Source organism: Phaenicophaeus curvirostris, chromosome 2 (genome assembly GCF_032191515.1).
Source record: "Phaenicophaeus curvirostris isolate KB17595 chromosome 2, BPBGC_Pcur_1.0, whole genome shotgun sequence".
Taxonomy (NCBI): domain Eukaryota; kingdom Metazoa; phylum Chordata; class Aves; order Cuculiformes; family Cuculidae; genus Phaenicophaeus; species Phaenicophaeus curvirostris.
The window spans coordinates 51,442,291-51,464,334 of NC_091393.1; the positions used below are offsets into that span (position 1 = coordinate 51,442,291).

At 41.5% G+C, this 22,044-nt stretch overlaps 1 protein-coding gene across 5 annotated transcripts in view; it reads left to right on the top strand.

Moving 5' to 3' along the window:
* The window catches only part of PHACTR2 (phosphatase and actin regulator 2), a 134,688-nt gene that overhangs the window by 63,327 nt on the left and 49,317 nt on the right, over positions 1 to 22,044 (top strand). For all 5 annotated transcript variants that reach the window (XM_069852039.1, XM_069852040.1, XM_069852042.1 and 2 more), the window contains exon 2: positions 20,371 to 20,538. In XM_069852039.1, the coding sequence (XP_069708140.1) occupies positions 20,371 to 20,538 (168 nt within the window). The remainder of the gene's footprint in view (positions 1 to 20,370; positions 20,539 to 22,044) is intronic.

The window sequence follows — 22,044 nt, forward strand, 5'->3', positions numbered from 1 at the left end:
GTGTGACCATGAGTAGTGAGGGATGGTCCATTTTGTGACTTTTCTCCCAGTTGCTTTCCTTGCTTATAATCCGAGAGATCAATTCACCTGAAGCATTTATGTCATAAAAAGCAGTATAAAGTCACCCAGGCTGATTAAGCAATCTCCTGTGGGCATTATTTTTCCACCTTTTTTTTTTCCCCCCAGGTCCTGCATGAATCAACAAAGAAATGACACTTCCATAGCATGCTTATGAAACACAGATTGAATAGGATACAGTCAAGTAGCTGGACTCATGAAACCACTAAAAGTTGTAAGCTGGTGGGAAATGATTTTTAGATACTAGCTGTCTTTACAAGGAGGGAAAAAAAAAACTCCAAACAGTTCATTGCCAAGAAATTTGACATGTTTAAATTATACATATATAATGTGTTATAATTTAATTGGTAATAGTTCAAAACTGGCTGTGCATTTCCTTTCCTGTAAATTCATTCAATGTGTCTGAAGCTCACTGGTTTTTTCTTGGAGTTTTATAGATTTATTGCATTTTTGAGGGGAAGGAAGTGTTGGTTTTGGCACAGATACTAAGAATATTCTTGTTCTGAAAATGTGAAGCAGTGTTCTAGTGCACTGCTAATCGGGCCTCTTTTATGTTGAAACAGAGAAGTCTGTAGTGGTTTGCTTGTGCTATATGTTATAGCACCATACATAAAATGGTTCTCCTCTTCTGATGATTGATTCTCCTCTTCAAGTGACTGGTAAAAAGAAGGAAAAAATTAGTATTAATAATCAGTATTAAAAATCCATATGTGATTTAAAACAATTGTGCTAATTGCAGAGTAGATCCTGTGCTTAAATTCTTGAAATGAAGTTTTGGAAAACAGCAGATTTGATTTCTTGGGAAGAAGATGCTATTGTTGTTTCTTACTTGAGTATTGCTGCTTTTGACTCATGGAAATAGGAGATGGAAGAAATATATAATGCCCAATGGTGAGACATGAAAGAGTGTCTGTGCAAGGCTGTAAACGATGGAATGGTCAACTAAAGACTGTGAATAAAGCCAGTTTGTCAAGAGCTGGACAAAGACCAAGCAGAAATGAAAAATAAAATGATCTATACTTTAGCTGGAGGACGAAGTCATAGAGATTAGCAGAACAGGAGCCAGCAGGAGAGAGATGTCAACTACAAAACATTGCAGAAACTACGTGACCGTGGTGCTTGGCTTTTAAAACCTCCTTTTGTTGGCCAATACCATTATGTTACATAATAAAGAATAAAGGCCAAGCTTACCACCCTGGCATGATCTGGGAGGGTTTTTGTCTCTCAGCTCTGAACCTGCCTGTGAGAGTTCAGAGTTGGGAGACACATTCTCCTGAGAATGGTGTTGTGTGAGAGTTACATATTGTGATGCTCTCACCTCAGGGATGACAGTGATGGAGCATGCCAGACCAGAAAGCCATAAACCAAGTAACTAAGTGAGCACAAATGAACAAGGTTAGGCATTGGATTTTTTGTTTGTATTTTTCAAACAGCCTTAAGAGATCTGTTTGTAGAGAAAACATTTCTCTCTCACTCAGCATTTATATTTTCCTCAACCACAGAAGACAAACATCCCTAGAAGATGAAGTGAACAAAATGCACAAAGAAAACCCCAGCCCTAAATTATGTCCTTTGTTAATTGAGTTCACTCTGGTGGAGGCACGCAGCTAGAGGGTTAACCTTGTGCTGTGGGTAACTATTCATTTGACTTGTTGAGGGGAGCAGCCTCCTCAGACCCTGTGGTTTAGCAGATAGCATTGTTACAACCTGACAGTCCTGGGATGGGAAGGCTACCCTTAAGCATACTTGGCAACCTGGCTTTTCCCGGAGGGGTTGTTACACGGGGATATGTAACAGCAAAGCAGAACTGAGTGCTAATATCTTTTCATCAGCACAGAGGTGTCTGATAGCACAGATCAATTTTTTTAACCCCTTAAGAATTGATACACCCTCTGTATATATGAGGTCAGAGGTTTCTTTCTTTCGGTTTAAATTTTTTAACTTCTTTATGCAGTAAATTCCACATAAGAGTGACGGGAGAGCGGAGGAAGAACAGAGGCAGCAGAGCCAATTAAATTAGCCATTTCTTAAAAACAAATAAATACTAGGCAGTTCAGTCTCATAAGAAAATACCAGCATGGAGACCATTCTTTGTGGTTTAAGCAATTACATGCCCAGATGTCAATGTGGGGAAACCTGGCAAACCTGGAGAGGTTTGTTTTGTCTTACTCTGTATATTTCTTTATAACTCAATCTTTGTGCCTACCATTTTTGGTTCTTTTTTTTTTAACATATGGGGTGGTGGCAAAAGTTTGGAGACAAACAAAAAAATATCATTCTTGAGGGGTGAAAATAAAAGTGTGTTTGGGGTGAGAGAGAAGGGAGGGCAATTCAAGTAGTGCCCGGGTGGTGCAAGAGGTGACCCTTCAAGGACATGGGTAGTGAAGTTAAGAGTATAAGGACTTGCAGCAGCCCTTTGTAGCCAGAAGCTTGCTGTGAAGTTATGTGAGAAGGCCAACTATCAGTGTATCTCAATGCAGTTATTGATGGGATAATATTGACTTTTTTTTCTGACATATTTACAGGAACAGTTTTTTCTAACCCAAGAATTATGACTGAAGTCCCACTGAGGGATACACATAAGTGTACAGTCACATATACTTGCAAAAATTTTTAGCATCAGATTATTGTTTACATTATATTTTGCTGTAAATTTCTGTAGTGTAATTTTCAAGAAAACTGTGACAATTTTTCAAAATATTTCTTGTTTCTTATCAGTTAAAATAGAGAAGCCAGAGCTCTGGTAGCAGTAACTGGGTTTAGATGTAGAGAACTGTTTGCAGTCGGAGGATGGGGACATGAAGTCAGTGGACATGAGAAAAGCTGAAAGATGGAGCAATGCTCCCCAGAACTCCCCAGAAGTAGAATAAGTTAGGTTTAGTGTAAGAGTTAAGAGCCCCATCAATAGCAGGGATTTGCTCTGGTCTCCCCAGTTGTGTCTTAATCTCGCTCTTGGGATCGTTTTAAGAACCCTCCCCGATATTGGATCAGGACACCAGTTCAGGGTGGGTGCCATAGGAAGTAAATGGGATGCTTCGCTTTTGTGGATACAGTTCTACTTTTCCTCCTGTGTTGCTATAATATCATGAAAAGAAAGCCACCCATATTAAAGTGCGTGTCAGTGAGATTATTGAGGAGAACTTTCCTTATGCAACAACTTCTACTAATGTTTTTTAGCTATTGTTCTTCCAGCATTTTCTCTGATTACTCACCTGTTCCTACTGGCAAGTAGCTTTGTCCTTATCCTCTAAAAAGTACTTTGACTTCATATAAAAATATGATTGCATTCTTTTTAACAGCCTGACCAAAGCACACAAAAGACAGTATTCTGCCATTGTATATTTAGCTCGTATTGTGCCACTGTATATTTAGCTCTGGATTTAAGCTCTATATTGTTTTAGTTGTGGCATAGGTGGATTTGTCAAAATATTATGTGGAGGCAAAGATCCTTTCCCAAAGCCAGCATGTAGAACTACATGCTCCAGAGTAGTTACAGTAACGAGGAGCTTTCATCTGCACAAATAGCAAGAGACATTATATTTCAAAGTTTGTTTTCCCGTGCTTGGCCACCTCCCCAGGGAGCAGTGAGGAGAACTGCACATCCCTGTTAGCAGCGCCAGGGTCTCACTCTGCACCCCTCTTGGTAGGCATTCCTGGCTACCCATGCCTGTCCTTCCTCCTGCCCTTGCTGCTGTGCTAGTCTACATAAAAGTGTGCAGTATTAGTGATAAACCATAGTATTCCTAACACTTGAGTAAATTAAGATATAGTCTTTTGTTTGCGTCTGAGTGTGAAGAAAACTTATGTGATATAGTAATGCTTTTTTTCCTATAAATTATAATGTAATTATAATGTTAACTATACATAATTTTTCCCTCCTTAATTTTTCTCGAAGATAAACTTCCCCAAAAATGCAGTTATGCCTTAAAATTCTTAGTGTTGGGATGAAAGATAATTAAAAATCCACTCAGACCTTTGATTCCTAAGTGGGTTAAAAGACAGATGTTTAAAGTTAGGATAGGGGCTAATGGAGAGGGAAGGCAGTGTCGGTGAAGGCTCTCAGTGGGAAGAAGGCTATTTGGATTGGAAGCTTTGAGGTGACACCTGAAGGTTCTTCATCCTCTTCAGAGCTGGTGTTGCCTGCAGTAGGCTCCTGTTTTCCCTGGGACCCCGACACAATCCCTAGACCCCCTACCCTTTAGAAGGCAGCTCCGGTGTCGCTCAGCTGCTCTGGCAGGGTTTGTTTTACAGTGGATTACTGGCTGGGTGCTCAGCCAGGCTGCTCTTCCTCGTGCCAACACCTCTCCAAGGCTATAGAGCAGCCTTTACAATGCCAAGACGATGCATGGTCCTGTTGATGTGGGCCATGTACATGTTCACAGACATGAAACTGAAGAGTTTTGGTTTAAGCAAAAATTCATACAGAACTGGTTCCCTGTGACTGCTATTCATAAAAGCATCAAATGTCATAAGTTTTGCCAAACAACCTTTGAGTTAGTTACATCATGCATACCTCTGCTATTCCTTAGTATATTATTCCTGATCTTATACAGGAGTTTGAGCCAGTTAACAATTGGTTTTAATTTAATTTTATTCCTTCTAGGACAATAAAATATTGAGTGAAGGTTAATGATGCTTTTCTAGCAATTTTTTCTAACGTGGGTAAGCTATGCTATTGCGCTTACCTACATGCCTTGTATTACACATCTGTATTGATGTAGAGAAAATCTCCTACCACATGTGAAAATCTTCACTTTTACTTATGAGTCTTCTATATGTTTTAATCACAGTTTCAAGTTTTTCCCTGAAATACCTTAGCTGATGTGAGCACCATGTGTGAAAGGTTCGGTAGGAATAGCCAGCAGTGTCCTCCTGTACTTTCTGCATGTGAGGGAGTAGACAGGTCTGGTGCACTGGGCTGCTGTTGGTTCATACGCGTAGTACCTGCACGGGCAGGAGCTGTGCTGTGTGATGCCCCTAGTCTCTTTTAAGGTCCCTACGAGGGTGAAAATTGCAGTTCCCTCTTGGAGTTCAGCATCTAGCTAGGGTGAAAAGTGAGTGCAGGGTCTAAAAAAGTTCAATATGTGTGCCGAGTGCTTGAATGTTCATGAGAATGGGAAGGGAAGTTGAGGGGAAATTATAAACCTTTTTCAAGGCAAGAAAAGTGACTGAATGTTTTATCGCTTCTTTTCACTTCCAAAATGTCACAGCCACTCCCCTAAGCTCAGGGAAGTTGCTGTTATTTGTTTGTAAGCTGCTTCAAAGTGCTCTTCTAAAGAGTAATAATTAACCTCTTTCTATTTCAAAACCTGCTCTTATCCAACGCACGTTTTGCTGGAGATGGAGTTATGTGGGAGCTTTGTTCAATATGGCAAAGAAAATTTTCTGGGAGGTTTTTTTCTGAGGGAGGTAAATTGCTGGGGGCTGCAGGAGGGCCGTCTGCTCCTTTGGTTGAGGCTGGAGCTGAACAGGTTTCAAACCACATAGTTGGAGCAGCTCTTAAAGCGTGACTGTGAAGACACTGTGCCTTGCGGAAATGCTGGGTTTGACCCCTGGCTGCCTGCCTAGAGCTGCAGCACACCAGCACAGGGGCGAGAACGTCCATCATTATGAAAAATTTTTTCACAGAAAGGGTTATCAAGCACTGGAACAGCTGCCCAAGATGGTGGTTGAGTCACCATCCCTGGAGATGTTTAAAAGGCGGGTAGATGAGGTGCTTGGGGACATGATTTAGTAGTAGGTACAGTTGGAGTTGATGATCTCGAAGGTCTTTTCCAACCTAGTGATTCTATGATCAGCTGTGGGCTTTCTGCTTTACTGCAGTGATGCCATTTGGGGGACTGCTGAGCAGGGACCCGAGCAAGCCCAGGCTGCCAGGATGAGCTGCCCACCTCTGGGCAGACCTTTAGAGAAAGACCCTCATGGAAAGACCACCAGTGGAAGCTTGGCATTTGCTCATTTCTATGTGGGAGACTATCCACATATTGCTTCATTAAATGTGGATAAATAGCCCTTTTTCTCTCTTGTTGGGCGTATCAGCTACTGGGTGAGTTGCAGAAAGCCCAGGATGAGAGCATGAGAAATGGTCAGGGCAGGCGAAAACGAGCAGCAGGAATTTTTGAAGTATTCCTGCAGACTTCCCTAAGGGGATGGCTTACTTTCCCAGGAACCGCTGGAAACAGGCGAGTAGTCTGTCACATAATGTTCCCTCTCTAGGAAAACATTTGGTAGTAGTTTAAAAAACAAAACTTTATAGAGCTTAAATAAAGCCCAAGATTAATTTGGTGAACCCTGATGCTGTACATACTTTACTTAGGAGGATTTTGAATTTCTAGTGCTGCTTGGACTTAGTAGGTGCAGGGCTTGCCAGTCATATTTGGGCTTTTTGCGTCACTTTTTTTTCTAATTGAATTCTTACCACGGCACTTTTAAGCACGTGGCTAACCACAGCCTTTGTGTTCAGTTCATCTCCATCAGCATTGTCGCTGCACTTACAAAGATACCACAGAATCTGAGTAATCATGAAATTTTTCTAAGTAAACAGTTTTAGTGTTTTCATTTGTATTCTGGCTTATAATTAGGAAAGGTCATTTAGCCTGGTTTACTTCTGCATTCATAAATAATACATTAAAAAAAATTCTTTTTAAGGAATACTGTGGGTTTTTTTAATGGCCTCAAGCTCCGCCAGGGGAAGTTTAGGCTGGACGTTAGGAAAAAATTCTTCACAGAAAGGGTCATTGGGAACTGGAACAGGCTGCCCAGGGGGGTGGTTGATTCACCTTCCCTGGAGGTGTTTAAGGCACGGGTGGACGAGGTGCTAAGGGGCATGGTTTAGTGTTTGATAGGAATGGTTGGACTCGATGATCCGGTGGGTCTCTTCCAACCTGGTTATTCTATGATTCTATGATTCTATGATTTTTAGGGTTTAAAGAGAATCTTGTCATTCCATACAGTGGGAGTGACCTCTGTCAGCATTAGGCTGGCTAAAGTAGGCTAAACTATTTTTGATGTCTGTACAGCATTTTGTACAAAGCAAATAAATCAATATATTATCTGATTTGGGACAAGCTTGAATACATCTTAACGGTAACTGACAGACTCCACATTTCTCGTTGGGCTACAATGGCTGCTTACTTCTAACTGTGCCTAGTTCAGTAGGAAAAGGAAAGGTGATCCCCCCTGCTGGGCAAACAAGCATCACTGCTGGCACCATTTGAAACTCTTACTGATGATGCGTGTGGAAGCTAAATACCGAATTAATGTTGTTAGGCTCTGTGATATTATAAAGCTGAAATGCATTGGCAGCGTGAAAATGGGGTCTGGTATTTCTTCTGTGAGTAGTTACTTTCAGACTTGAGGGATGCTTATCCAGATCCAGCTAAAACAATTCCATTTAAACTGGCACGTAGAAGTTCAAGTTGGCATTTTATTTTAGTGTACAGATGGCAAAGATGTATTTTATGATTGCTCAGTGCCAATGTGTAAATGAGAGGTGTTAGAAAAGTATACGCTGCAAAGAAAAGAATACGCTGCAAAGAAAAGGATACACTGCAAAGGAAATCATGGGGACTTTTGGATAGCTAAAACCTCTTGAAAATTATAGAATCACTGGGTTGGAAAAGACCTCTTGGATCATCGAGCCCAACCATTCCTATCTGCCACTAAACCATTCCTATTTGCAGGTGGCAATGAAAAATAGGAAATCTGTTGTTCAAGCTGTTCTCTTTCATTTTATACTCAGAGCTGGAGCTAGAGTGGTCTTTATGGGTTTTGTTCGTACAGCTTTTGTCACAAATTGGTCCTGATCTATGACTAGCCCTCTTAAGCACTGTGATAATAGTCATTCATTATTAACAGAGAACAGAGGAAAAGCAGGGACCTCAAATACAGCACAAGACAAGCAAATGGGGAAATGGAGGGATAAATTATGTATCTGCCATGTTGATGATGCTCTTATGGAGTAGTTGTTTTCCCCTAAGGGAAGAATCTGCTGGAAGAGCCAAGCGTATTCTCAGTGCTTTCTCTGACAAGATGACGTCTCCCCATCTGAGACCTCGACAAGCTCTTTTCTTTAGCCCTTTTCCCTCCCAAGACAGCTTGATGTTTTGGTTAGTCCTGGGCTGGTGGCTGGCCCTCAAAGGAAAGCACTGCTGGTTCTCCCACAGGGAAGTGATATCCTGGTTTCCAACCCCACCCCTGCAAGCTTCTGTACCCAGGGACGCACTGCAAACAGGGTGTTCTCCCAGCGTGGCATCCTGGTGCACTGAGCTGGAGGGGAGCCACTTTCTGATTTGGAACTTGTTCCAACCAAAGCTTTTTTGATTAACTGTGCCTCACCTCCCTAAACACTGATTCTGTGGAAAAACTGAAGTCCAAAGTGTGTTTGAATACAGTGTTCAAATCTACATAAAGATAGTACTGTCATTCCACTGGGGTTTGTTGTAGTGTTTTACAGTGCCACCAGCATGCTTGATGAAATTACCATTTTTTGTTGTATAGGAGAGGGAACACACTGTTTTTTAAAGTATAACTGAATCCCGTCACAAATTGCACACAGAACTGTCCTTTTACATGAACGTGCTTCTGAGCATCCAAATTTAAATTAGCAAAGGAAGAGCAGCTGGGCTGACAAATATGTCAGCTTGTGTCTTATTTTCCCCACCCTGGCCCAAATAAAGAAGAAGATACAGGAATAAAACAGCTGTTTGCTTTGTGGCCAGGGAGGGAGAGAGTAGTGAAACATGATGCGGAATAAAAGTCAGCTGCAACTTGGCAACTCCCATTTCCTCATAGCAAAGAAGATGACTTAGCCCCTTCTCAGAACTGTGATATTATAGGTAAAGAGTGATATGAACAGTCTTTACTGGCTGTGGTTTTAGAGTGGACAAATTGGCATTTTGACTGAGAGGAATTGTGTTTAATCATTAATAGTTTCTTCTGAGGGTGTTAGTATTTTGTTATGATTGTTTATCCAAGCTGGTATCTAGCAACAAGGACAAACATTTTAAAGGCGGGTAAAAGCTAAACTTAAAAAGAAACACAGTTTTTTCTACAAAGAATGCAAAGCTAATAGCTTGTACAAACATTTACAGTGACAGCAACACCCAGAAATTTGGTGGTTGGATATAAAAGTGTCCTTGACCACCCCACTGGGGTTCTGAGGCCAGCGGGGTCACAAAAAGAAACTATTTGCTTTGTGTTTGACTTACATACTCTTGGACAAGTGCAATATGCTGTTTCTTGTACTAGAAAAAAAGGTGTTGAAGTGGTGCCAGTATAAAAGAAAATGTCTCTTTTAAAAGGCAGCACAACAAGCTCCGGGCTGTCCCATGTTGGGGATTTAATTACATGACTGATCAAATTGCTCCTAAGGCTTTCTGTACATAAATGTTCTGTTATTTGTAGATCAAGAGCTCCTTGTTATAGTACTTAAGTTCAAGGAAGCATTGGAATGAGAGCCCACAAAACCAAACCTGCTCTCGGATGTATAAATGTGTTAATTATGAAAAATTTGGTTAAAGATATTAATAATAAAGAGCAAAGTACGTGTGTAATGTTCATACAGAATTGTCTTTAGCAGCAGTGCTGGGTGGTCTGGAATGAGTTGGGGTGGGATGGAACTGGACAGGGTGGGGTGAGGTGGGCTGGGGAAGAGAGATGTGTACCTCCCTGCCAGGTTGCTTCATGCGGAAAACAGAAATAGCTAATGGTGTTAGCACTTCAGGTGGTCATTGCTTCAGCACCGGATGTGGTGAAGGGGTCAGAGCATGCTGCTGTGAGAAGCAGCTCTCGCACCTGCTGGCAGTGAGCACAGGTGCTGACTTCCTGACAGAAGTCTTTCATCTCTTCCCAAACTTCTCCCCATCACCTTCTGTTCTGTCCCTGCCGCAGATCTATGGCACACCAACCAGCTCAGTGTGGTCAGCAGAACTATTTGCCTGACCTTCCTGTGTCATTCGTAGCAACTGGCTCGGTTTTAAAAGCCTAGGCAAAAGGTTATTTTTCTTCTGGCTCAGTGCAGTGAAAAAGTGCAGCCTGACATGAATGGTCCCTGGCACGGTTGGTGTTCTCATGATGGTGGTGTGAAAACAAAGACTGAGATGACCAGGAACCCACTTGTGTGGACAACATCTCTGTCAAGCCGTACTTGAGTGCTGCCTCCACTGACAACAGCAATGGCTTCTGAGGAAGTTGTGAGGAAAGCCCTCTGTCTTTCCAGGTGCACCGAGGGAACAGCCAAAAGGTGTTAAGAGAGAGATCGGCAGCTGGGTCCTTTAGCTGGTGCTACAGGGTAGTGAGTTGTTAATGGAGTAAAACCCTCCCTGGGAATGATGTACGCTTCCAGAGGAACCAGCCAGCAGAGGTTTGAAGCATCCCCAAGCTTGCATTTGCTTAGGTATGGAGAGGAGAGGAGCTAGAAACAGCGCAGAGTAACTGTGGACATGCTTTGATGTTTTTGATTCAGTTTGGATAGTGAGTCGGTAAGGGCCATCAGTGGGTATGCCGGTTCACTCTCAGAAGGCAAACAGGCTCCTAAGACGAGCTGTAGGTAAGCACCTAGACCTGCCTGGGAGTTAGCAGCCTGACGGAACAGGGGCAGAGTTTACACTAGATGTCAAGTTTTGCATTTCCCTGGCCCCAAATTCCTATGGGCTGTGTTTCTCATCTTGGCAAGTTCCTAGGAACACTGGGGATGGGATGTTCCAATAGGGCAGTGACCTATCACCTTGGCTCGCTTGTTGGGACAAGCCAGCATCAGGAACCTTCCCCCACCTTCCCTTTCTTCCACAGGTGCTGCTGCTGCTTGGACAGGCTATCCAAGGGCTTCTGGCTTGTTTGGGGCAGATGAAAAGCAACTTTGCCGCTAGCTGAAGTGAGAATAGGGCCAAAGGCTTCCCTGTGAGATGCCTGGCTGAGTTTTTTCTCGACATCAGTACTACATACCTATTAATTACCAAAAAAATGTTTTCTTTTAATTCCTCGCACTTCTAGCCACTGTCTGCTGGAAAGTTTTACTGTTTGCCTGTAGCTGAAAATATTTATTGTATGAGTATTTATGGTTATTTTTCTCCCCCGTATTAAGGCTATACCAAGAAAAGTCAGTAAGTAGATATTTCCAGTTCTGTAGTTCTAGTTTTCAAACGTGACATTTTAAAAATATCATTACAGGATTGAACAAGATGAGTCTGTGCAGCTTACTTTTAGATAGAATTACAAAATTATCCAAACTGATTTTTTAACCTATAAATAGAAATCTATACGATTGTACTCCAAGGAGATTTATCGCTTAATATTCTGACACAAGAAGCATTCGTTTTCAGTCCTCACCGGTTCAAAGTAGTTTGGTTGCTCTTCTATGTACACTGCCTCTAGTTGTTTGTTCTGTCCTTCCATATCTCTCTTACTGTGCCTGGATTTTTTCTTCCTCTTTTTGTGGAGAAGCTGCTTGGATCCAGAGTTTGACATTTGACCTGATGTTTCATATAGCTGGAAAATGTAACTGTCTGGCAATTTTCCATTTGCTGCTTTTTGCTCAAGTATTGGGGTTGAGAAAAAAAAAGAATAATCAGCCTGTATTATTCCTACAAGCCCTTTCCTTCTGGTCAGAGCCAGCTGTGTTTAGGTCAGAGAGGAGCTAGCAAGAAGATTTTCGGCCAGATCACTTTCAGACCTGTATAATGGCATTGCTGAGCATTCACTTATTCCTTTCTTAGGAAGCCAAAGGGATGGAAGTTAAACATTTGGTTGGAGAAGAGGAAGTAGTGCAGGTGTTCTGGTAAGGATTGCATGATGCCAAAATGTAAACAGTAAATTTGCAAACACATGCTTGTGGGCATATTGCAGCTATAAGGTCCAGTCCTTATTTTTGTTCAGACCTTAAGCAAATCCCTAGTGTGTTTTGACACAAGAAGCAGGTGAGAGGTGATGTGATTTTAAAGGTATAATTGCGGTGTTTAATGCACTGTAGAACTACCATAGCTCCCATGCCAGCACAGATGTAGCAGACAAAGAGCTCTGCACAGATTCCTGCATGAGAGGTGTAATTAGTTGAGGAAGTGTAATTTAGTTGGGCTGGGTAGCCCTGGCTAGCTGTATTGTATGTGGTATTTCCAGTGTCTCTACAGAGTACCCTACAACCATAACTTCACCTTTTTTTCTGTAGAATTAACTCAGTGGGAGCGAAAACTATACTGTGAATTAACTCTGAAGCTACAAGTGCATTATCTGCATTGACAAGAGACAACTCTCAGTAGCTAATGAATGTCAAAATGTGATAGTCTGTAGCATGACAAACCAACAGTGCTTAAGTTGATGTGGTTATTGTGACCAGAACAAAAAAAGCAACACTTACGGTAACTAGAAGGCAAAGAGGTCCTTTGTGCTTTACCCCAGTAAAGTAGTGAGCATGTCTCAAGCCCTAAAGTTTAACAGTTTTGTTTACTGATTCTTGTGTAAGGTAATAGGAACCCAAGATAAATTCCCCTCCATACTTGCTAGGAACCAATGTCTTGTCGAGTGAGGCCTGCCTTCCTAAGAGACAGGTAGCTAAACAAGCTCTTCCAGGCTCTGAGCAAGTTAATACCAGGCGTATGCATGAGGGGAGTGAGAACTAAATTAAATGCATGTGGGTGCACCACCATGGCTTGGGACTTGGCTGATGTTGCTCTTCTGAGCACTATAGAAGAGGACAGTGTGGCTGGGCATCCCTCTGAGCTGTGTTCTCTGAAATGTGGAGCCCTGGGCATCTGTGATATCGCTTTCAGGGGGAGCATAGTCTCCGCTTATTCGCTTGTAAGTAGCTGTGTAGCAGCACCTGTGGCTTTTACAGAGCTTAGGCAGGGACTGATCACAGGGGTGGAACAGAGAATGGCCTTTTGTTTCCAGATGTTAGAAAGTTGAATTTTCCACCCCTTGCAGTGTTTGGCTTTCTGCAGCGAGGTAAGGTTTGGCTTGTGGTGAGGTGGGAGTTCAGCCTCCTGAAGCCATTTCTGGACTTTGGCACTGCTGGTCCATGTGTGACTCCAACAACTGGAAAGGTGTTTGTGCATGTATCTTTGTAGAAATGCAGAGGCATTCAGGCAGTGTATCCATTCCTGCTGTGGTTATCCTGAGAGGATCCCCTCTGGCTATTTCAAGGCGGGAGTCAGCATCTCTCTGAAGTAGCCGCTACCCAGCCTGTTTAGCTCATCGCCAGCAGGAGGTCCAATTAACATTTTGCAACATTGGCAGTTCCATATGGAAACTACCATTCAGCCGCCTACATCTGAACTTCAGCTTTTTCCTTTCATTTAATTAAAACACAATCAAGTCAATTAGCTCATGACAGAGTTTCCCCAAAGTTAAACTCCAGATGTATGGCAAAGCAAAAGCATTCAGATGCCAATTCATTGTGCTTCTTGGAGGCAGATTATAGCTCTCCCATTTGTCAGTTTATCCACTGGGGATTAGTTGCATTTTTTCGTTTCCAAGTAGAAAATAATGTAGGAGAAAGAAAAAAGACCCGTCTTTCCATCTGGTTCTGGTCAGGAAAAATCAATATAATGTTACAGAATTTGAGAGATTTATTGAAAATTACATTGATTGTGTCAGAATGACTTCTGGGTTTTAATGACCATGTCAAACATTTTGCCATGCTATGTCTTGATTTTTTTCCAGTAAGCTCCAAGAATAAGCAGCTTACCATACTCTATAGCAAGTAGATGAGTTATTGTTCTTGTCACTAAATGGGGATAATATGCAGCTGCATAAACATGTTGATTTTGCTGGCATAAAAACCATGACTTCCAACTCTGTGCCCTTTGCCAAGACTGTATGGAAAATCATAATGCTGTCAGAAGAGTTTTTGAATTCTCAATAAACTAAGATGACTTTTGCAGCACATCCCTGCAGGGCATCTGGGGGCAATGAGAGGAAGAGAAAAAATAACTGTGCTAGCTAACTGGTAGTTAATAAGTGTAGAAATCATTCAGACCCAATTTCACCCATAAAGTAGCTTTGAACTGAAGTAATTGCATCTTCTATTGTGTTTCTTAGTTAATTTATGGTTAGATGTGGTGATAACCTGAGTCACTTGTATTACAACAAAAAGGTTATCCTTACACACTTTAAGGGTGATGTAGTGATACCATGGTAACACTACAAGATACTCAGTGCTAGTGAAAGTACTAGATGCCAGTACTACCTTAGTACCTTGGTATCATTGGAGCCTTTTCCGCTCTTGGTTGTGTTCCCCAGTGGTGGAGAGAAGGAGGGGCTAGAGGCAGACCGTTCCTTCATTTGACCACTCTGTGCCTTGCTTTTCTTGACAAGGATGCGGAACAGAACTGCAGTGCAGGTGGGTGAGTCTTGGGAAGCAAATGAGTAGGAGAAGGGGTTGCAATATGAAAGGTGCAGTGCCCAGAGGGATGGAGAAAGAAGAGAATTTTCCTCTCTGCTGGTGCCATCTTGTGCTTAACAGCCCCGATGTGAAAAAGAATCTCTATCCAGCAGGGTTGGATGAGTTCTGGGAAACAGTGCTGGTGGGGTGAGTAGAGAAATAGTGGAAAGGCAAAACACTTCTGACTACCGTTTTGGAAGATAATAGCTTTGCAATCCTGTAATACTTTTTTTTTAGTATGAGAGTGATTCAAATGGTATTGTACATTCTTATCTAAAGTACAGCCACTGTTTCTCTCAGAGACGGCTCATACACATTGCATCACTCATGATGTCTATGAATTCCCATATCTTTGTAAATGAGTGAACTTAGCTAAGTGAGTACATCATCACATTCCTCCCAGAATTCTCCCTTGTGCTTGTGGCTGCATGGCCTCAAAACTACTTTCTGCAGAAGACCATGACTCCCACTCCTGGTTAGGGTGTTCTTTGGGGAAGGAAGTATAGTTGATTTCAATGCTATTTGTTTGGGAAGAGGGAGGAACCCAAGTCTTCTACCTCTGCCTATTAATGCTGTAGGCAAAAGCATCTTTATTTTGTGGACTTGACCCAGGTTCAGGCATTTAGTATGTGCCAGGCTGTGTAGCACTGTCAGGTTTGTGGCTGAAGTGTTTTGGTATCCTGGCTGCAACTGTGACACTGATTTATGCTGCCTGCCCGCCCAGTCGCCAGCTCCTGCCCCGTGCCACAGCCTACTCCTCACCCAGCCCTGACACTTCAAGTGTTTGTGGGATTGTGCTGAAGACTAAATCAATGGCATAGCCCAGATTAAAAATAACCTTTTAAAAAAGGAAAGAGGGCAGAAAGGGTGAGAAATTTTTGGTTGGGATCATTCAGAGATCTACTTACAATGAAGCCCAGTGAACAGTTGTATTTTTACAACTGAAGGGATTTTTTTAGGGTTGAGAATGAGCAGATGGAAGTGCAGAGAAGAAACTTCCCAGGCTGATTTCAAAGCCACTGTGCTGTGAAACTCTAGCCCGGGATGCTGTTTTATGTACAGAGAAGCAGAGATTTCACATAGTTTTTATGTTGTGAGTTATAGCATTTCTACATTCAGAGTCAGGGAGTATCTGATCAGCAATTTTATAAGACATTCCCTACTTAATTACAGCAAAGTCTGTGCAATAAACTTTTTCTCATTGGGACTAAATATGAATGTGGACTAATGTGAGAATTTTAAACTATTCAGACTGAGCAAAGGAATCTTCTACAGAAAAAAACTTGAGTATACTCCTACCGTAGTTAGCTACTTAATTACTCAGGTTTGACGTTTTTTAAATCACCAGTGACTCAGATTACTAGTGGCAAACTACAGGCAAGGAATTTTGATCTGTTAACTGTTAAAATATGGTTCTACTAGGAAAAGAATAGCATAACTACATGCTGGTGTGGGATTTTATTCCCATATATCTTGTATTACTCCTGGTATTCAGTCATGAGGTTAGGCTCTTCTAGTGGTTTTCCACTTTCACTGTCAAGAGTATATATACAGAAGTATATAGAAGAGTATATATACAGAAGTAAAAATACAGAACAAATTATGGCATAAATGTAGCCTTCTCTTTCTGATCATAAATTTTCTTTAGGTCAAACCTTTTAATAAAATGATCTTACTGTGTTCGAGATCATAAGGCCTGGAACCAGCAGAATCGCAGCTGTTTACTTCAGAGGAATTTGTATTAGACTTGCTTGAAATGAACAGATGGATAGTATTCTGTTGCATTTTGTTTCTGTAAAGTTAGTTCTAAGTTCTCATCTGAAGAAGGTGTTAGCATGTGTCAGTTCTGACGTGAAAAGTGCTGAAGTGTACCATGTCCCAGGAAAACTGATGAATCCATACACCCGCTTCAGTTGCACAACATTTCTGGAGATACGCACAGCAGAAACGTTCCTCCTAAGCAGCTACTTGCTTACTGCAAGTATCCTTCCAAGGATAAGACATGTTCAGGTATTTCCAACTTTGAGTGTTCATAGGAAAGTTGGGGTCATCCATAAAGCGATCTAATCTTTGCTGATTGCTCACAGGCTTGGGCACAGGCTGTCCTTTTTGTATCCTTCTCGATCATGAGCTGTACCAGCATGATGTGACTTCGCAGTGTCTCAGTTAGTGGTGTTGTTCTTCTAGAAGATGATCTCCTCTTTGTATGACATCAGCTTTCATAGTTCATGTACTTACTTCTTATCCTTCTTGTGTACGCTTTATATCCTTCCAGTGTAAAGTCTACACTGAGGGCAAAGGACAAGAATGTAATAATATAAACTATGCTGATAGTATAGTCAGAAGTCCTAATGTCAGACTTATTAATTATGTTTATTGGAGGCAATGAAGTGACTCACTATCTTTTTGAAGATGGTAGGAAGAAGGCAGGACTTCAAGACGTTGTACTAATAAAAGAATAACACGAGTTACCAGGATCTTCTAATCTTGGAAAGCTGAGATGTTTCCTTTAATGTGTAATGTTTATAACGATTAACAGAGGGTACGTAAGCATTCTGGGGTGAAAAATACACTGCTTTATTCTTTAAAAAGTACATGACCTATAAAGCAAGCAGTGTAAATCTTAAACATCAATTTCCTGCTGAGTGTTTCAAAGATGAGGAATAATACCATTTGAAAAATGCTCTGGAATGTCATTACTGGTTTTGGTTTGTTTTGGTTTTTGGTTTTTTTGGTTTTTTTTCCTAGGCGGTTTATTAGTTGGTAAAATGTGCTACCTTATCATTGCTTTGGAATATAAATAAGTAATTTTTCCTAGATATGTTATTTGTCTTAGATTATTTCTGAAAGTAGTTTGATGCTTATTCCTTCTTTCCAGATATATATTTGGGTCCTTTTTTCAAATGAAGGAACTAGTACAAGGTCAGTGGTTTAGTAAATTCCCAATTATGAGCACTTGTTGTGATCTTGTTTGATAAGTCAACTCATCTTTTATTATCAGAAGGAGTTAATGTTGAATCCTGTTTTCAAAAGTTGTGGTCTTCCTGAACAGAATTGTTCACCAGTAAATGTATCTCTTTTTCATGTGTTAGTTCATTTGAAGGAGACAGATTTCTTTAGCTAGGAAGAATATCATTATTTCAGACAAATATTTTCAGCAGAGGGACTGATGCAAATCCATCTTTCTCTGTGGGGAGCTATTGGAGCCATAATCCTACTCCATTCCTGCTGGTAGACACTGGCGGAAAAAATTTAGATGCGGCTTTAATGAAATTGTTTTGCTGCAATAGACTAGACTCTTATGACCCAGTAGGATTTGAAAAGATCTGTGTTTATAAAGACTATGCTGTCTGTCACCACAGTGCAGACTCTTCACATCAATAACACAGCCTTTCTAAGCCAGTGGAGACAAGAACGTGGGTTCTGTCCCACTGCCTCCAAGGAGCAGTCAGCTTTTCCCTCTAATGAGCTGATGGACTGCCTCTGCCAGTGAGATAATGCTTGGCTCAGGTCCCAGGACAAAACTGAGCCACCAGATCCTGGTCTCTTTTCTTTAGCATTTCACTTCTGATTCTTTGGATTTACTAGCACAGATTTCACAGAGCAACCGTGTTTTTCCACATACATAAGCACCGTTGGAATCTTGACTGGGAGGAACCACGGGAGTTTGCTTGGTCCAGTGTGTCACTCAGAGTAGGACTATTACCAACAGTAGGTGACGTCAGCCCTGGCTTGCCTGGCTGAGCCTCCAAAACCTCCCAAGACCTGCTCCAGTGCTGTGCCACCCGCTTCATGGAAATGTCTTCCTTTCATCTAAGCTGACTCTCCTCAGCTGCAAGGTGTGCCCCTTGCCCATTCTTCTATCAGCTTGACTTGTCAAGATAAATTTAGCCCTCTAGTCTTTCTAATTACCCTCCAAATAAATGTACCTCTCCTTAGATCCACATTTTCCAGCAGAGGCTTCTGTATTCCTCAGGGAATTGTACAACGTAGGCAATGACTGTAAGCCTAGACAAAAGTGCGATCTTTAATTCCAGGTGAGGCACCCCCACAGAGGTCCTTCTGCTGTCCCATGCCTGTCTCTTTCTACAGAGCTGCCCACTGCCATTGGTGGTGTTCTCATCCTCATCTCTCACGCAGCTTGTCAAGGTCTTTAGGGTGTCAACTGTTTGTTTCAAGGGAGTCTCAGCTTAGAGATCCCTATAGATCATCCTGTTACGTTCTCGAGGATGCACAAGTGGGGTTCTGTACTCACGCAAGGGGTAAACATCTCTCGGTCCTTATCAAAGTCTTGGCTTTTTACCTTTAAAGCCTGTTTGCATGCCTTTCTTCCATCTTCTTGCCATGTTATAGATGAGAAAGTACCCAAGGAAAATGCTCAAAGAAAGCTTTAAATTCCAATGCATCTGAATAACAGTAATTTATCCTGGAGAAGTTTTCCATATCTCTGTTCTCTTTCCCTGACAGTACAGAATTTATTGCATTTTATGGCATAGCACAGTCAGACATGTTCATTTAAGTGCTATCATTTTCATACAATTTTATCTCTGGTTTTAACTTCATAAACTTCTGTGAAGTTATACAATGGATCTTTTTTCCCAGTACTTTAATTAAAAACATTGAAAATAAAGATTTTTTTTATTTTTAGCATCCTGGATCAGTCTAAAACCTAGGACAAATATAGGACTCAGTAAATGCCATTTTTCTGAGAAACAAAATAATAAGATTGCACCATTATGTTATGTGACTGAATATGTATCTTTTTAGCAGCTAGGACGCAGGACCAGGATTCAGAAAGCCGTTTGGCAAATAGAAAATTAAGCACTTAACAATTCTGTGCTCCATCTGTAAAATGGGGACAGTGATACTTCCTTCTTTGAGTAGCACTTTCTGATTTAATGATCTATGATTATCATTATTACTGTTGACAGTGACATCAACTCTGTTCCGAATTGGTTATAATTAGAATGTTTAGATGAATGGAACCATTACGAAGCCCTTATGCTGCCAGCACTTAAGCCTGGGATTAATTTAATGTACATAAGTAATCACAGTTACTTCAGTGGAAGTGCTCACGTGAATAAAACAAAGCAAGTTTGAAGTGTTTGTGGGGCCACAAATGGAATGCTCTGAGAAACCTCAGTTCTTAAATAGAAAGAAATAGTAGTATACTTCTCAGGGAAATTTCCAGGAAATTTATTTTAACTGTATGCTGTAGCATGTTGTGGAATGAGTCTTAATCTGGTTCACAAAACTTGATGTTACAGCCATGGATGATAAATATTGCCTTTCATATTGCTCGATATGTTTTTGTAGAAATGTAATTCTTCTTTAAGTTTTGGCTACAGTCCAAAAGCTTATTGTTAAATATGTTTTGTTAATAAGAAGCCTGACTCATAGCAGGCTGTGCTGCAAATGACTGATTACCGGGGATATCAACCGAACCTATTTCCATTCCACTGCCAGAACAGTTATTTTTAGAGCTTGTTTAAGAAAGGGTTTGTTTTACTCAATAGAAGTAGTTTATGTTTTTACGTTAGAAGTGGTTCTATGCGATGACAGCTAGTTGTTCAGCCTTAACAAAGATAGGGGAAAAGTCTTTCAAATATGCGTTGAAAGAAATTCTCCAGCAGCAATGAAAAAACACAGAAGTGGCCAGATGTGCCTGATGTGCGTTGTGTGAAGCAAGTTTTGGCCTGCTGCAACTGAGGTGCGGAGGAGCAGTGAAACCTAGAGCTAACTGAGGTGGGGACTGGCTTGTGACCACAGGCTGTAGTCAAATGCCTTTTGGCTGTCTTCTGGAACGGAAAACATGTGAACCCACACAGACCCTGTTGCCTTCTGATAATGGAGGAGCTGTTGGGTACCATTTGTTTTCCGTCCTTCAGTTACCTTTACTTTTCTTCTTTATACAGTTGATAGTTTGGATAAGGCTTCAATCGCTAACTCGGATGGACCAGCCCCAGGATCCCAGACTCCTCCCTTCAAGAGAAAAGGCAAACTCTCCACTATTGGCAAAATCTTTAAACCTTGGAAATGGCGGAAGAAGAAGACTAGTGACAAATTCAGAGAAACATCAGCAGGTATGTCTGTGGCCTTTTGATGGCAAATAGTAGAAAACACTGTGATGGCTTTGCAGAATAATAGTTGAAAAGATGTTGGAGCTTGTTAGATGGCAGGGGTTATTTAGGCAAAGTATTTGATACACAGAAAAACAGCTTGATCCTTGTCAAGGAAAAAACTAAACTTCTTCAGCTTCCATCCTGAACCTATCACCAAAAATATGCAGTTTATTTGTTTACTATACATTCGTATGGTAGAATACAGTAGTAGATATGAATATGTTATATTCTTTTGACGTTGACAGTACTTTTTTATCTAAGAAGCACTAGGCTCTCTATTACATAATTGCAAATATGTTGGAAATGTCTCTGTGTCCTCCTAATACTCAATGACTTGGATTATGAAACAAACCCTGCCTTCATGGAGACAGAAGTTTGGTCTGTTCAGAGTGGAAAAGCAGATGGGGCTGTGCCCAGCAGAAGAATGAGGATCAGCTCTGTGACCATTGCCTTCATACGGACTGCTCTGCACATTCAATCTCCTGTTGGCAAGGCTTGAAGAATGGTTTGAAATAAAATGCTGTGATTGAATTATATTCCTTCTGAAAAAGAATAAGATTGACGGCTGTGATTAAGTTAACTAAACACTGTTACTTGGTGCCACTCGAGATGCTCTCCCAGATAGTTCTGAATCATGTTTGCCATCCCTGTGCTGACGTCTCCAAAACCCTGGGGCATTTCAAGTGGCTGGAGATGCCCATGGGCATTTAGGAAGTTGAATGCTACCCTGCATATATGTGTATGCATCTCCGTGTGTCAGCTGCGGCCAGGATTTCTGCAGAAAAATCCCAGATTTCTGTTTCGGGATTCAGACACTTGATGCTGTGCTTTCCTAAACTTGAGCCTAATCAGAGTTCATGTAGCATCAGAGCTTTTCAGATTCATTAACACAATGCAAGCCTTCTGTCCACTGTCTTCCATGGCTTTAGGCACTGAAACCAATACTGATCTCCTAGAGCATCCTCAGTAGGCTCTCCTTAACTCCTAGGAGTACACTGCTTGATGTTTTAAACCCATAGCAACCCCTGACAATTACAGCGAGGAGCTCTATGGTTTTGCACTGTAATTGCTCTTACGAGGAGCGGCTGAGAGAGCTGGCGTTGTTTAGCCTGGAGAAGAGGAGATTGAGGCTGAGGGGAGACGTATTGCTCTCTACAACTACCTGAAAAGAGGTTGTAGAAGGGAGGGAGCTGGCCTTTTCTCTCAAGTGACGGGGGACAGGACAAGAGGGAATGGCCTCAAGCTCTAGCAGGGGAGGTTCAGGCTTGACATCAGGAAAAAATTTTTTACAAAAAGGGTCATTGGGCACTGGAACAGGCTGCCCAGGGAGGTGATTGAATCACCTTCCCTGGAGGTGTTTAAAGGATTGGGTGAATGAGGTGCCGAGGGGCATGGTTTAGTGATTGATAGGAATGGTTGGACTCGATAATCCTGTGGGTCTTTTCCAACCTAGTGATTCTTTGCTAA